At 34.5% G+C, this 16,995-nt stretch overlaps 1 protein-coding gene across 4 annotated transcripts in view; it reads right to left on the bottom strand.

Moving 5' to 3' along the window:
- AHCTF1 (AT-hook containing transcription factor 1) overlaps positions 1-16,995 on the bottom strand; it is a 52,834-nt gene that overhangs the window by 10,223 nt on the left and 25,616 nt on the right. For all 4 annotated transcript variants that reach the window (XM_085219589.1, XM_085219590.1, XM_085219588.1 and 1 more), the window contains exons 11-30: positions 16,585-16,646; positions 15,461-15,589; positions 14,081-14,171; positions 13,906-13,995; positions 13,601-13,741; positions 12,779-12,883; positions 11,946-12,039; positions 10,848-10,971; positions 10,627-10,683; positions 9,352-9,498; positions 8,435-8,622; positions 8,132-8,276; positions 7,910-8,041; positions 5,959-6,106; positions 5,723-5,873; positions 5,080-5,187; positions 4,349-4,544; positions 3,403-3,606; positions 1,731-2,157; positions 405-507 (exon numbers count right to left, since the gene is read on the bottom strand). In XM_085219589.1, the coding sequence (XP_085075715.1) occupies positions 405-507; positions 1,731-2,157; positions 3,403-3,606; positions 4,349-4,544; positions 5,080-5,187; positions 5,723-5,873; positions 5,959-6,106; positions 7,910-8,041; positions 8,132-8,276; positions 8,435-8,622; positions 9,352-9,498; positions 10,627-10,683; positions 10,848-10,971; positions 11,946-12,039; positions 12,779-12,883; positions 13,601-13,741; positions 13,906-13,995; positions 14,081-14,171; positions 15,461-15,589; positions 16,585-16,646 (2,842 nt within the window). The remainder of the gene's footprint in view (positions 1-404; positions 508-1,730; positions 2,158-3,402; positions 3,607-4,348; positions 4,545-5,079; positions 5,188-5,722; positions 5,874-5,958; positions 6,107-7,909; positions 8,042-8,131; positions 8,277-8,434; positions 8,623-9,351; positions 9,499-10,626; positions 10,684-10,847; positions 10,972-11,945; positions 12,040-12,778; positions 12,884-13,600; positions 13,742-13,905; positions 13,996-14,080; positions 14,172-15,460; positions 15,590-16,584; positions 16,647-16,995) is intronic.

The raw sequence follows: 16,995 nt of genomic DNA, 5'->3' as shown, positions 1-16,995 counted from the left end.
ATGCTCAAGTGTACAAAATAGTGCCAGAAAGAATTCAAAGGCCAAAATAAACCTGCTAAAGTTACAGGAATCTCAGGTGTTATTTATCAGCTACTCAGTTTTCATGCAGTATGTTCACAGTATCTATTCTGTAATCCTCAGAGTGTGAAAAAGTTTACATGCTCTGCTGAATCAAGTATTTATCATTATACTTTGGGGTCTGCAACTATTTGAGAAGGATGACAGCTGACAACCAGTCGGTTTGAGCTAGTCATACCAAATTATATATATTCAGAGATAGGAAGGAATAAGAAACTGTTATACACAATAACACAGGGAAGAGCCAATACAAACATCACAATTTTAAACAAGAAGGTCAGCAGTTACATGCTGTACAACACCAAAGATGCATTTTATAAACTTACTCTTCTCTCGAAGTCCAAGAAGTAACAGCCTCAGCAGCTTTAAACACCAATTTATCATCCTTGGGAAGGATAGGACATTCAGGAGTTGTCTCTTCCAAAAATCCTGGAAAAACAGATGGATGAATGACTTCACTGTTTCACTTAGCAGTTACTTCTAAAATGTTGATGTGATTTCAAGAGAGCCTTTTACATATTTCATCCACAATAGTGCATGCTGCAAGCAAGTGGTCAAATGCACAAATCTAAATTCCTTCCAGTAAAACAAGAACAGTCTGCTGCATATTTTATGTCAAGAAAACAACAAGATATTGGTATTTTGATCATGAACTAAACTTGATATATTACTAACCTAATAAGTAATCACTTCAGAAAACATCTTTTCTTTTTAGAGTTAAATGGTTATGTTTGTTATTTCTCCTTGGATACTTTCAGCAATGTTGAGATAAGTCATTTCAAACGCTTACTCAACTGTTTTTACCTTACAGATTCCATTCCAGAATTTTTCTCCCCCCACCCCCCCCATTTCTACTGCATGCTTCCTCAAGATCCAGAAATTACATCAGCAGATAGTATGCACACCTGGAATAATCTGCTAGCTCAGGGCAAACAAGAGCCATGCAGACTGTCCTCTAAGACTTCCACAGTACTGAAATTGTATAAGAATATTCCTACTACAGTCCAGCAGTGACGGTTTCTTTACAAGGTTATTCTTCAGTGCCATCACACTCAGTTATTTGTCACTACTCACCAGCTGGTGAGTTACACCCCTTCTAATCTGCCAGCAGATCTGCTTGCATGAACACATCCTAAACAACCTGGACAGATGTTAATACTGTAGGCCAACTGAAATACTCTTGGAAAAGGCTATAAAAGCTGTTTGCCAGTCAACTGAATACACACAGCTGTAATTAAAGCACACACTTGCAGACTTGTTTTCAGAAGGAAACTATTTAAATGAACAATAACAAGGAAGTAAAAATTCATCTAGTCATAGTTATCTAGTCTAGTTATACACTAAACTTCCCATTAAAAAGATATATTTCTTCTCTATAAAGATATACATATATATAAAAGAGATATATATCTTTCACATATATACGTACCCTTACAATAGAGCGAGAAGATCAGGTTTTCAAATTCTGTCTCTTTAACACCCATAAATCACTACTGCATCTTAGCAGCAAGCACACACAAGAAATGCCAGCCACAAGCAACATACATTCTCAACACTCATCAGAACCAAATCTTGCACTCATCAGTCATTTAACGTTCTGAAGGCATTTGAAAAATTAATAAAGAAAGTTCAAGTTATATGATGATACACACCAGTTTCTTTTCCTAGTTCTGATGAATCTGTATGCTCCACCTGGAAAAGTTTATCTTCAATTATTTCATTGTTCTCTTTGGCTGGTTCTTGAAAATCTGCAGGTTCTTCAGTGAAAGAACTAGCTGGTTTAGCAGCTATAAAAATGACATCATCTTCAAAGTCACTAGGTGATTTTGCATCATGATACTCCAAAGTAGTCTGGTCTGACTTTACAGAGACATTACTATTTTCTTTACTGACATCCATTTTCTCCATACCATCTCCAGGAATGCTTTCTAAAGATTCTTCCATTTCAGCACAGTCATCCTCAGGATTGCTCAGAGTAAAGAGTGACGCTTTATCTCTACTTCCAGACCAATTGTCCTCCACCAATCCACGACAATGCTCAGATGAAGCTCCAGACTGTGCTTTTTCATCTTCTGTTACCTTTTTAAAAACAAACAAAAAACCAAAAAAGTTAAGTCAGTAATACATACATGCTTTATGCCAAAACAAGAAAAGAAGAACAAAAGTTTTAGAACTGTCACCTTAAGCAAAATTACTTCCCATTCTCTAGCACTGTCTTAGCTTTCAAAGCTAAGAGTGAAAACTGACTGTTCCTTTGACTGCTTATTGAGTTTCCACAACTCTGGAGAACTGAAACAAACTAGTCTTGTAAACGATTGCTTCTAATGTCATCTCAATCCTGTTCACTGCCTCACTACTTTATTTTCAAGAAGAGGGAACTACCCAGAAATTGCATCACAAGATTTCTTTTTTAGTGCTTGTGTTTTCAACCCATACGTGTTGCTAGTATATTTTAGAATGTAGTATGCCTGCTGCATGGAACAAGCCAATTAATCTGGCTGCTGTTAATAAAACATTATAAAGGAAGACAAACTTCTTTTATAACTGAGTACCTATTTACAACAGGCAACAAAATGTAACTAAAGATAATAAAATACAGATTACAATGACAATTTGTTAATGCATGTATGGAAAGCTCATCCATACTAGCACATGTCCCTCATCTTGGTACTATTTCTGAAACAGCCTGATAAGCTTCATCAGAGAATCAAGCCAACAGAATAAAATTGTGGGAACAGTAGAATGGTGCAGCTTTTAGACAGATGAACTCTGAACAGCTACAAGTACACCAGCCCTGGTGCAAACCAAGAGAACTTGAGGGCTGAAGAACACACTGGGGCAACAGTAAAGCTCTTTTTGTCAGGAAATTACAGTAATTTAAGTAAACACAGTCTCTCAGAAAAGCAGACAAAGTAAATGCAACTCATGCCTTCTCATGCTTTTAGAGGTGCTTTATTTGCAAAGCTTAAAAAAAAAATTTGTCAGTGAACGACTGGCTCAATCAGTATTTCTTACTTTCTTCCCAAATCAGTACATGATGAGGTATGACAGGAAGGTTAACAAGCAATTTGGAACAACCACAGCTCCTATCAACAGAAGTAAAAACTGTGAAGCCCACTAGCATTTATTACGAGTATGTTCCCAAAATGTCACGTACTTGAAAGTCTAGCATAATCTTTTGACTAAATACAAATACAGAAACATGATTTCCAATTCAATTGTTTATTATACTAAGTCTTGGCAAACTTTATCTATATAAAATTCTTTTATATAAAAGTCTCTAAAACTTTTAACAGTAAAAAAAAAAATTTTACAGCAGCTTACCCCAACAGTCCATTTTGCATTAGAGTTCACATCCCTGAAAGATATTCTAGGTTCCTTTGCTCGTAGGGGAGGAGTAACAGATCGTCCTGGTGATGCTGAGGGAGTTGCTAGGGGTGTGGTGCGAAGGCTGGATCTGAGAATAGACTGAGGAGTGAACCCAGCAAAACCAGAAGCAGAAGATGATGTCACCAAAACTTTAGCTCTCTATGAAAAGAAGTAAGTTATTGTAAAATCAATTGTATCTTTAAAAGGGAAGACTTCACTTGCCAAAAGCATTAATTTCAACTAAAACTCAATCTGTAAAAGCAGAGAAGACAAAATATCATCTCTATATTCTCTTTTTCTAAAGGTAAAGGCTGCTTTCTTTGCTTCTTTTTTAATATAGACGTAGAATGTTATCTTTCACACTAAATTCCTGAAGAAACAAGAATTCAGTGTCTTCTTGTCTGTGATGTCATCCCGATGCCAGTTCTACATCTTCTTCTACAATCACAGAATCACAGAAAACTGCAGACAACCACAGCTGCTGCCACTCACTTAACTGGATTAAGAAACTGAAGCATATACACTCTGGCTTCCAAGCAGGCAATTCAAACAGAGCTATGAAGCACTTAATGAGTAAGCACAATGAGAAGCACACGTGTAAGTATGTACATTGAAAAGTCCAACTTCAACTTACTTTTCTCCACTGCAATAACTATTTCATTAGTTATTGGACAAGATGTATATTGCAATTAAGTTAGAACTAAACTTCCAGTTTTAAATTTCCTTCTCAAGACTTACTGATGTACTTTTTCTAAAAGCACTCCGTAAAGAATAATCACATGGAAATTCAGAATTTGCGTTCAATGCTGTTTGTGTTAAATACTGTGGTTAAATTTTACATTTCACAGGTTTTTATTTTGGTTTGTGGGTTGTTACTGTTTATTTTTTTTTAAATACCAACCTTAACCACAAGAGGAGTCTCCAGTAAATTCAGCTCTGAAGCTCTTGAAATTTTTTTTTGTGAGCTGGAACCATGTATGTTCGATTTCAATGAACTGGATTCCACGTATGAAGTAGAAGGCAGGCATGGTGACTGCCAGCTTTCATTCTGTGCTGGAGAACATGAAGGAACAGGACGAACTACCAAATCCAGCAATCTGTTAAGATATGTCATTTTAAACCATAAATATAAAAGTAAATTTGAGACAATAAATAACCAGAATATAGATTGGACAAGATATACGAGTGCATCCTCACTGCTGGGGCAGTGTATCAAGCCCTGGTCCAAATAATTGGCATGATTTCCTAACTCATTGCCTCTGAGGCAAGAGAAATCCAATTTCACACTTACAAGTGTCATGACAAAAGAGAATTCATCTGCACTTCAAATTCCCTACTTAGTTGTGTCCCTACATTCATTTTTTAGCAGACACAACTATATGGAGATGAAGAAGTCTGAGAACACAAGAATTACACATGACAACTGTACTACGAAGATATTTTAAATGTGGTATTACTAACTAACTTTACTGGTAAATAGTAATTCAGTAATACTAAAATTATTAACTTGCTACTTATTAAGACAAAATGCACCTAAAACAGAAATTACTTTTGATATTTAGAACACAGACTGCATAATACTTGTTTCCACCCTCATATCTTTCAAATCTTCACTCTGTGGATCCACTATACCTGGAACATTTTTGTGAAAGTTTTGTAATTGGTGTCCCAACAAATGCATCAGGCAACTCTGCATCAGGGAGAGGATGTGTTATGACTGGTGGTTCTGCAACTCTGGGACTAGGATTAAAAGGAAAATATAATTTACTTGCATTCCCCTTACAGTCCAAATGTATCTGAATTCAAGTTCACTTGAATTGACTTTGCCACCTACAAGTAAATCATTTGACAACTATTAGTCTCCTTTAAATTGTTTACAATGCTATTTTTAAAGTAAAAAGGCTAATACAATGCAAAAACACAGACACAAAATGGTAAAAGATTAGTATTTGTTCACACAATCACATCTATCAAAATCTGTACAACAACAGATTGATGGCAGTTTTTTTCATTTATCTTAAATTCAGTAAATACATTTAAACATAATGCAAAAATACGTTTTTGCATAATTAAGACTATCTTAACTGAAGAACTTCTTGCCAAATATTACTTATCACGTATTGAATCTTGAATGTTGTACTTTGCATATCCAAAGCAGCCAAAGCAAGCTTTACTTAGGCCACCTTTCCACTCAAATACTAAAAAACTCAAATAGATTTCTGTCTCTCAGCCCCAAACATGTAGCTAAAGACTACTTTGTTAAAAGGATTCTTACCTATCACATTGTGAGAAACTGTTTTTCTGCTCATTTCCTACCCACACTTCCCCAATTTTGGATAATACATTACTGATGAAAGTTGCTCTTGTATGCACATTTCCAGCATTAACTTGTTTTGCTACTGTTGATAAGGGCTTTGGTCTTGAGACTGGAAAGGAAAAGGGAAAAAATATTATCCTTGCGTAATCAGAGTGGTGGTCAGTTGTTCGTTATACTTTTCCCCCCTAAGTTACCTTCTCTGAAAACCGATGAAGGCAAACGGTAAGGTTTGGCTCTCTCTAAAGCCAGCTTCCTTTGAACTCTAGGAAGGATCTTGCCATATTGGTCTAATATAGAGTTTCTGGCAACTGCTCTCTCTCTCAAACGAGGATCACGATCATTCTGATAAAAGAACAAAGGAAAAAGCTAACTAATTACAAGAAGTTCACTGCAGAGAATCTACGCTACTCTAATTAGTGGGTACGTTTCATCTACAGAGATATTCAAATACATCCATCAGCAAACATCAATTCTGCCTATTTTTAGGAAAGTGGATGGCAGACTAGCCTAACAACAGAGTCTACATCTTTAAATTAAAACAATGTTTGTACTCCACCAACCCTTTTCCTAATTGCAGCTCAGTCACCTTCAATTTTCAAATAGCTTATAAAACAACACGATAACAATAGAAAAATCAACGCCAAAAGTAATTGAATATACAAAACAAATATAAATTACGTTGGATAAAATGTTTTCAGTACTAAAACAAGCAAGAAAAAAAACTATCTAAACACACCTTCCAAAAGTATGGATGTGTTCAAATGGAGGACCTAAAAATTTTAAGATCACCTTATAAGCTTTATTCATTGAAAAACTTTGATTCCAGAAATCTGGAGTTCTTCATGGGGTTAAAATCCCTTCTCAATGAATGTTTAAGCAAACAAAAATATTCTGCTCAGTAAGTAAAAATTGGATTTTTGTAATGCATGACTCTAGTGAAATTGAACTTAGTTATATATTAGAAAAAATATATATATACATCCATATAGTATGTAACTATATACATCCATATAGTATGTAACTATATACATCCATATAGTATGTAACTATATACATCCATATAGTATGTAACTATATACATCCATATAGTATGTAACTATATACATCCATATAGTATGTAACTATATACATCCATATAGTATGTAACTATATACATCCATATAGTATGTAACTATATACATCCATATAGTATGTAACTATATACATCCATATAGTATGTAACTATATACATCCATATAGTATGTAACTATATACATCCATATAGTATGTAACTATATGGATAGATAGATGTAGGTTGCTCCAAAAGTAACACCACCTACTTTTTTTTTTTTCCTCCATGGGAACATCAACAGATATAAAGAGTTCTATAATATCATTTGATAAATCAAATTCTCAGCTACAGAACATTGTTTTTCAACAGTCAGCACCAGTAACTACACATTTTTTGCCAGCAATAAACTAGAGTCCACATGCCACAACTGCAGAAATCTGCATCTGCAGAGGTGACCTACTGTTTCACAGTTGCTATGATGTTACTTCTAGAAAAACGTTGCCCAAATAGTTCAGTTTTCACTGTTCAGTTCACCTCCACTGGTTGGTCTCCAGAAACGTTCAGCAAGCACTGATGAACGTCAATAAATGTTGTTTTTCATGCAGAGAAGAATCTGATGACACGCTTTTGCTTCATACTCCCATGTTAGTTGCCTTTATATCACATTCTCCCTCTGCTGTCATTTGTCACATGGCAACAAAACAAAGTAATATTGGTGGGAAGGGTCTACGTCTACTGCCATGCCACCAACACACGACTCTGACATTGTGGACCAACATGATAAAAAAGGAGGCATTATTTTCAGAACAAACTTCCTATATTAATCAGATTTGAATTACCTTAAATGGAGTTAATTGGTCTGTAACAACTTGTAAGTTCACAAAGTAGCTTTGGATAATTGAAATATTTTGTTCAACTTTTAGGTTCGGTTTGCACTCAAGGTTCAGAAACTTACTCCTAGTATTTCAAATCATGTTCTAATAAACACTGAACAACAACAAAAAAAACAACAAAGCAGGATTTTTATGGAGTAATATAAAAAACAGCAATGTGTAAAATAAATTTGCGCCCTTGGAGGGAACTTTTATGCTTACCATAAGATTGATCTTCATTGAATGATTCAACTGCAGTGCTGGAATATAGTTGGCACGCTGCAGATGGTGGACTAAAAGAAATTCGTGATTCTGAATACCACCGTTGGTCTGTAAGAATTTCTCCAAACACTCCTATGAGAAACACATTTCAAAAAACTATTACGATTCTGTCTCTTCTCTTTTCTAAGAGATGATTAAAATATCTTTCTCATCCACACTTACTTGTTCAGTGTCTGTGAAAGGTAGTTTCAATAAGTCTTCCATTAGTCCCATCTCCTGGCAGATTTCATACATGTGTTTTAACAGTTCCTCTACATTTAACTTAGTGGAATGTTTCTGCAATAGGCTCCAAGCCTCCACCATACACCTGGAATTAATTTTTGAGATGTAAACAGTAATAATAATCAAAAAGATGCCTCAAAATTGCTGTGTATTGAAAATTTAAAAGTGACAGTGATTTATATCACTTTTTCTGCACCTTCCCATCATAACTGAATACTAACATGGTGGGATATATTTCTTTACCTATTGGACAGTAACACAGTGAGGAAAAGCTGCACTTCACTACTGCTTGACATTGCTGGTTTCATCATCTGCATGTATCTGAGGGCTCGCCTATGCTCTCCTTGGCACATCAGGGATTGAATAATTCTCATATGTTGCCACTGCACAGTTTTGATTGTAGCTGGATGAAAGAGAAGGGCCAATGAATTCTGTAGAAGTCAGAAATTAGGTTTGTTAAGATATGTAATATTCACTCATAATAAAAGTACTCAAAAGCTTCCTAAGTAGTGGCAAATCTGTTAGGTAATTTTCAATGACTAGCACTAACGATATACTTGACACAGGAAATGTAAACAGACTTTTTAAGCATTTACACACACAAAAAAGCCAGCCATAGAGAACAAAGTGTTTTAAAACACATTTCTAGGTTAATCAAGTATCTGTATATAAACGTAAGTTTTTATAGCTACTCTTGAAAGTTAATAGATTTTATTAACATCATGACAAAAAAAAAAAAACTTCAGCAATAGAAACAACACAAATTAAGTTCAAAAGTCACTTTTGCAATCTTCTGCCTAAAACACTACTGTTACCATGACCGTTTTAGCACTTTAAATACCTAAAACATCATTTCTGAGGGGAAATCGTTCAGCTGTTCTACCTAAAATGACTTAAATAAATGGCTTTGAAAATTCACACATCAAAGAATATTAAAGTTCATTTCTTTTTTAAATCAATTTCTTCCCAAAGTAATTAAAATCAAATTTCAAACCACAATTCATCCCTGAAAATGTTTTAACAGTGTTATAAAAAAAAAAAATCTTATGATCTTTTATCACCTGCTATTAGCTAAACACCAATTTCAAAAAGAAAACATCTTTTCACAGTTTACAGCTCCATATTGTAACACATGCCTAATTAAGCAGTAACATACTTACTTCAAAATCATTGTGATCCAGAAGCCAAAAGCCTTGAATAAGCTTCACAAGACCCCAGGGGATAGCAAAAACAGTTGGGAAGGAGTCAATTGAAGTTTCTGTTTTATTTGGAAAGGAATGCATGATATCCAGCAGTAAGTAAATTGTCTGATATCAAGTACATGATTAAGGCTAATACATTTGTAAGACCAAGAATTTATCACAATATACTCAGAAAAATAATAATGAAGAATTTAAGTTTTAGAAAGAAGAAAATGTTAATGGGTTAGTCTTGTCTTTTTAAGCTGTTATAATTCAAAGAAAGCCAGGATTTAAACCTCTCATTCTGAGTAAATAATCAGAAAGAAATACTCTTCGATTTCTATATTCTCAAAAAAGCTAACTTCAGATAATTAAAAACCCCAGTTATAAACTGAGACCTCTCCTCAGTCAGTGGAGCTACCAGCTGGAAATTTAAAGCATTTAAACACTCAGGGCTCATAAATTCCTTGGTATTATTTCCTCATTTCCAGTGCGTGCAAAACGAAATAAAATTTCACAACACATATCAGTTCCCAATGGAAAAAAAAAAAAAAAAAAGGAATTAAAACAGTATTATTTTCTCGTAATGTCATTTTCTCTTGACATTTTTAGGGATATACATTAATTAGGGATCTCTGAGGTACACCAGTTTTAAACATCCTTCCTTTTTATGCTCCCCCCCCCGTCTGATGGGGCAACAAAACAATTCTGTGTATGTCAGCAGCTTAAAAATAAGGTCTCTGTCCAATCTTGTTTCTCTATTTATTATTCTATGAGCCTGCAATTCGAGCAGAACAAAAGCAAGCACTGTTAGCAGTGCTGGAAAAAAATAGAAAAAAAACAATGATCTGATTTCAGAAAAAAACAGGTACTGATACAGCACTACTACAACTCATTTGGCTCTGAAGCAGCACTTATATTGCATCATGGTAAAATGTAGCCATTTGCTTTTGCTGCTTTTAAAAAATTCTACTTCAGTTTTATGAAAACCAGAGTTTTTTAATCTTTAACATACACTTTAACACTAGTGTGTGTTTCCTCAGAAAAGGCTTTGCAATAAAGTATGAAAGAAAAATAAAAAAAAAATCAACAGTACGGAAAAATAAAACTGCTTCTGATTACCACTTAATTCTAAACAAAATCTTTTCATCTACACAAGCATAAATTTAAAAATATTATTAGGTACACAATAAACACTTAAAAGCATTTATGTGCATATACTGAAGGTGTAACAGAAGTAACTACAAAGGATACAATTGCATGCTTGTAGTTTTCTTCGATGTTTTCTAACAAATAGAGATCCAGCAGTGCCTGAAATGAAAAATTTTCTTTTCACAAAAAAAAAACAACCAAAGAACACCCAACTCCCTGCCACACTCCATAAATTATATACTTAGATTCCTTATTTTTGTTTATTATTATTATTTTTGTGGTTTGTTGTTCTTGCTTTGTTTTTAAAGGAATATAACACTCACATGTAAACTAGCAGGTGGGTATTTCCCAGTTCCTCCTTCATCCCTCTGCCACAATTTCTCAGCTTGTTCTCCTAACTGGGAAACCATTCCATCTATCATCAAGCAGTCAGAATCCCATCTTCCTCTGGAAAAAAAAAAAAAAAAAAAGTATCAAGGATTTGGACAGAGTCAAGCATTAATTCCAACACCTCAACCAAAACACCAAAATAAATACAACTGAAGAAAAGAAAGCAACAAACATAGAGGTGTGAACATCACTTGAAACACATGTGAAAATTTCTGAGCCAGTTGAGAGATTTTCATTAGGTTGCATTCAATTATTACAGGAGCTTAAATAAAAATCCTAAAAGCTCTTCTACTAAGTCAAAATCTGCAATGAACTTCTAATTTTCAGGCTGTTCCTGCCTGCGTTACTTTCAATGCAGAAGAAACTGTGGAAGTACCAAAAATCATCACTCACACTATCTAAAAGAGGAAAATTAACAGTATTGAAACACCACAACTTCTTTTTAATGTTAATCTCATACTTCAAATTGGAGTGTTCCAATAAAGCAACTGTGAGATAACTTGATGGAAATTTCACCTTTTGTTTTCAGCGCTTCACTTCTGTTACTGAAAAACTCATTTACGCACAGCTGAACATACAGGAGAATTTCAGTATCATCACAAGCAGCATTTATGTTTATGGAGACATACCATTACAATTATGCATGTGTGAACTTTTAAAATCACATTCTTCAAAGACAAGCATCACTGACTGATGCTGCTCTCTCACTTTCCCAACAATCAAAAGCAAAACAAACAAACAAAAAAAACATACTAAATGAAGTGTGCTCACGTTCCTTACCAGTTTACATGTAAGTTACTTGAGAAGTCAAGTAAGATGCACTTAAAAGTCACTACTAAGCAGAGGAATACATACAGACCACAGCACAGGAAAGTAACCTCTGTATTCAACAGAGCAAATGCATCACTGAATTGGGTACTGCTGGCAAATGCGTTTAGCACAGTAAATACGATTGTTTATATATAAATGCCATTCGCTACCACTTCTGAATCCACACTGGAAGTTTTCCAGAGTTCCCCAGTAAATCTCACCTTGATAAGCGCTCAAGTTTCTGTCGATGACTGGTATAGTAGCTCTGAATCAGAGGATAATTGTAGAAAGGCCTAGATAAATGCATATCATCATCTACAGGCAATCAAGGGAAAAAAAAAAAAACAATTAAAGAACTAATAAATTGCACAGATCATAACATCTGAACATCAAGAAGCAAAAGCAAGCCTTTGAAAGAAGCCAGCTTTGTTTCTCTTCTTACTAAAACAGAAATCACAAGACAATTCCTTCTTGTCTCCACTGTCATTTGAATTTTACAATTAACGTCAAATTCAAAACATTATCAAAAGCAAAGATCACAATTAAAAAAAAGACCTCAAAAGAGGTTTTTTTTGTTTGTTTTTTTTTTTTAATAAACATATAACATGAACATTTCTGAAACTATTAAGGCTGACAATGAAATCTGTATCCCACAAAAATAAAAAGTATTTCCAATGCTTTGCTTTTTCCCCTCGAGCAATAAAAAAGTTCAAAACCTTCAGGTAATGCTTTTACTGCAAGAACAGTATTCGCTGGGTGTTTTAACAGCAGCTTGTTTAAACTACAAAGTACTTAAAGAATCACTTGGGTCAATAACATTAAAGTCAAAAACTCATTGCTGTTTGCTGTTCTTAAAGAACATACAAGGAAAGAAACTGCTTGCATTATCCCATGCTACACATTTGCAAAAAAAAAAATAAAAATACTCATTTCACCAACAGAACTTCAGCATGCATCGTCACTGAAATAACACTACTTATTAGCAAAGAAACATTTACAATGTGTACACATTCACAGGAATCACTGTTAGATATGTATTGCAGCTAAAGCTTACCTAAGCCCTCTGGTAGGAGACTGGATCGACAGAACCAGATGACCACTTGGGCATACAAAGAAATGAGGCTAGTTACCACCTGCTTATTTGTCAAATCTGTAACACCTGAAAAATACATGCAAGAATTCTTTTTTTAATTAACCTCCCTTCATCATACTAAGCAGAAAGTATAAAAATAATATGGTAAAAATTTGTCTTAGTTAAAGAAAAAAAACACAATCACCACAATAAGAGTAACCCTTTGCAAAGCACCACCTCCACTAAATCTTTAAAATAAAATTAAAAAAAATATTCAAAAGATCAAAACTGAACTGTTGAATACACTTGTAAAACATTTCTTTTCATATGGCAGATTTTTAGTACAGAAAAGAAACTTTTCCATTTTTTCAATATGCTATTAAAAAAGAAACTGTACCAATTTAATTATCTTATTCTTACAACTTACTCAACTGTTTCCTTTACAATCATAATGCAGTACTTGCACTCAAATAAGTTGCTAGCTAAGAACTGTAAAGAATAATTTCTAGTATTGCCATATTCAACTGTTCTATTTCCAACCCAGTTGCTTATGCATCTTCTTGCTGAACGTAACTTCCCCTATATACTTTCACACACTCCAGAACAAATCACTTCCATGAACAGATTCATATGAAGTGCTACTTACAATTTCTCACTCAAACTTAAGCCTTTCTCCTACCTAAACTTGTCTGTCTTCCAAGCATCAAACCAAAAAAGCTCTCGTTTCCTCAACTACAACCCCAACAGCATCTTGAATGAAGAATTACTAAGACATATGAAAGATTTAGTAATACTATTACAAACCTTTTTCAGTAAGCTCTCGTGCTTCAGTGAGAAAACAGTTTAAGACTGTGCTAAGGTTGCTCAAAAGTAACTGACAGTGCTGAAGAGACTGCATTGTTTGTGGATCAATGAAGTTGCAAGAGCCATCGAACAGCGGAATACCTTTTCAGAATACATATTAAATCATTAGCATACAGAGCAATTTCAAATAAGTTTCAAGGTACATTTGAAGAACTGTGTGCACTATCACATAGAGGCAAATTGCTGAATACGCTCATTTAGAAAGGGTAATTTTACATTTGCAAAATCCCTGCAGTATTACTCACAGATTTGGTCAAATTCATCTTTCGTATAGATCACTTTGTTCCATGTCCACTCAAGAACAAACCGTAAACTGGCAGCAGAACTTGGCTGCTCTTTAAAAAAGAAAAAGAAAAAGGAATGAGTAAACAATGTCAAGCTCAAGAATACAGAACAAAAATCACCATAAGTAGTTATTACCTTCAGATGTCCAATATTTAATGTATCCAGTCAGAAGTTCTAAAGAACTTGTCTGAACAGCAGCTGACAATACAGCTTCTAACTGCTCCTCCTAAACATGAGGCAAAATAAAATGAGAATCTTACATACTTTCAATGTCTGAACCATCAACAGTAAGCATTTCTTTCTATGAAAACTGTCATACAGACACCAAAAAGTCATGTAGCACGAACTCAACTAATTCCACATGCCTTAATTTGAATCACAGGCTCATTGGTCTGACAAACACATTAACTCGTCCTCTGATGTTTCATCTTACTAAAGGCTAATTCTCACCTTTATCTGCATGTGTCTATGCTATAAAGTTAATTTACTGAGCTCCAGTTAACTATTTTCAGTAACAGCCCCTGCTAATACCCAGCGTACATTTTGTGCACAGAAGTTTTCCATCAGGAAAGTATGATGGGGACAAAACAAATACAAATATGCAACATTTGCATGAGAAATAGTGAAACTGAAGTCAGCCTGCTTTCTAGATTATGAAGACACGAAGCAGTTCCAACATCAAAACATTGTTATAGTTTTCAAAAATTATAGAAAATAATTGAAACATTTAAACTGTAACAGATTTAGATTTTAAATTCTTCAAAGATTGTACAACAATGTAGTGACAATCCTTTAAGAGGATAAGAGCTATGCACAGCCACAGAATATTAAAGGATAAATTATTCCAGCTAGAGTACTGATACTTCCACGTGAAATGATCCTTTGCATCATTTTAATGAATTTACTCCTGATTTCCATGATTGTTTCGAACACACTGAAAATATCCTTTCCCCTAGGTAAAATCATTAACTTCAAAGAAACCTCTGTACACTAGAATAAACATGGGATATTCCCATTTTTTTTCTCAGAACTGTTTGGAACAAGGAAACAGAACAAACAATACTTCTACACAAAACTCTAATCCAATGCAAAAGGAATAGTCTAATGGCCACATTAACTTGCTGAGAAATTTCCTTTAGCTGCTAAACTGTGTAAAGGAGTTTTTTGTCCCAGTGTTATTTCCTCAAACCTGGAGAAGAATCCTAGAGATAGAAATATGAGAGCAGTGGGAATGCTATCCCTTGTCCGTTAATTGCTCCACCATTAGATGAGCAGCAGATCAGCTAGACAGCTTGGATGAAAATGGGCTGTACATTACAAATGCTCCCTCTCTTAGGAAGCTCTTCAGATGACAAAGTTCTGTTACTGTACTACAAAACAAAAACCTACGAAGATGCTATGGTAGGATAAAGCAGGTAAGAAGCAGTGGGTGTCAAGATATCATGTCTTACAGTTTCTACAGTCCTGTCAGAGAACAAAGATATACTCCCCCCTGGATTCTTGATATGTGCTCACCTGACTCAGACTGGATGGCTGGACATCAACTAGTCTTGGAGACAGCAAGCCAGCTACAAGACATCTATTGTAGCTATCGCAAATGGCTTCACTTATTGAAGGACCAGACTTCTTTAAAAAATTCAAGGTCTGAAACAGCAATAAAAAACAAGGATTAAAAGATGGCATTATTTTTATTCCATCACATAATAATATTCTGAATAATCTCTGAAAAAAAGAAATTACAATGTTGACAAACTGTCACAAAGATTGCATCAGTAATACACTTTAGGTTAGCAATCTCACTAAGTATTACTAAGCAGACTTTAAGATGACAGACAAAAACTCAAGAGTTTATAAAAATCCTATAAAATAAAATATCTGCCTGTACCATTATTTCAACTAGGTATTTCCTACTTTCTCTGTTTACATGCTGGCATTTCCACTGCAGTAAAATACATCCTATAAAAACACTCTAGCTTTTAGACAATTGTAAATAACATTTGGGGAGATTAATGCTATGGTTGATTGTACTGAAGTAGGACAGGTGTTAAATATTTAATGGTGTGCAATGAAATACACAACTACTTATGCTGGAAAAACGTAATGAGCCAAAAAAAATCTCATCATTTCTTACTTATGTGTGGTGACTCAGCTATAATTTGGCCAAGTACAGGAGAAAAAGTCATTTATTCCTAAAATTTAATATATATCTTTCTCTCTCTCTCTACACACACACACACTTTCTCTATTCTCTGTCTTCCTGTTTCAAAAATTTAATCACGGAGAAATATCCTGACTCATCACTTGAAAGATTTATCACCAAGAAGCAACAGTTTTCCCTAACCTCTACAACACTTTGTTCTTGTTCCTAGATGAACTGTGTTCTTTGTTACTAAAGGAACACTGTATTACTCTCAATACACCCAGATCCACCATGCTCAGCAGGAGTCAATCGAAGTTTTACAGTCCCCAAAGTGGACTTCAAACATAAACATTTGCTTAAAACTGGAAAGATGTAGTTTATGCAAGTAGATGGGCAGGATGAGCATAAAATATCCTCTTACACTGAAAGCAGTGCAACAGAAAACTTAAAAAAATGTACACTTCTTGACATTCTCAATGAAGATATGATAAAAGATCACCTCCTTCTGGAAGCCAGTGCAAGTCATGTGAACTACTCCAGAGTTCAGCAAGCACGTACCATCTGCAGAAACAAAGAATGTTTGTTAAAACTCTATAGACTCAACATCACATTATGGCTAGACTACATTTTTAACATAGCAAGATACTAGTCAATAACTTTTTTTTTTTTTGCCAAGTCACTTATAAACTTCTTGAAAATATCCTCATTGTACGTACAAATTTTTTCTCTAGTGTTGCTGTGTGGAAAACCTTCAGTTTAAAGTCATTTCATTTTATAACCATCATCACTTCACAGACTACATTATAAATGCACTAGAACCCAAAAATGGCTGGTGTATTTTAGAAGATTAATTACTTTGTTGGTAAACTGATAATAGTTGAGTCTTGGTTTGGTTTGTTTGTTTGCTTTT

This window comes from Meleagris gallopavo, chromosome 2 (genome assembly GCF_905368555.1).
Source record: "Meleagris gallopavo chromosome 2, MGAL_WU_HG_1.1, whole genome shotgun sequence".
In the NCBI taxonomy this organism is placed as follows: Eukaryota; Metazoa; Chordata; class Aves; order Galliformes; family Phasianidae; genus Meleagris; species Meleagris gallopavo.
Note: the sequence above shows the minus strand (reverse complement) of the source record. Positions and strands in the feature narration are given on the sequence as shown.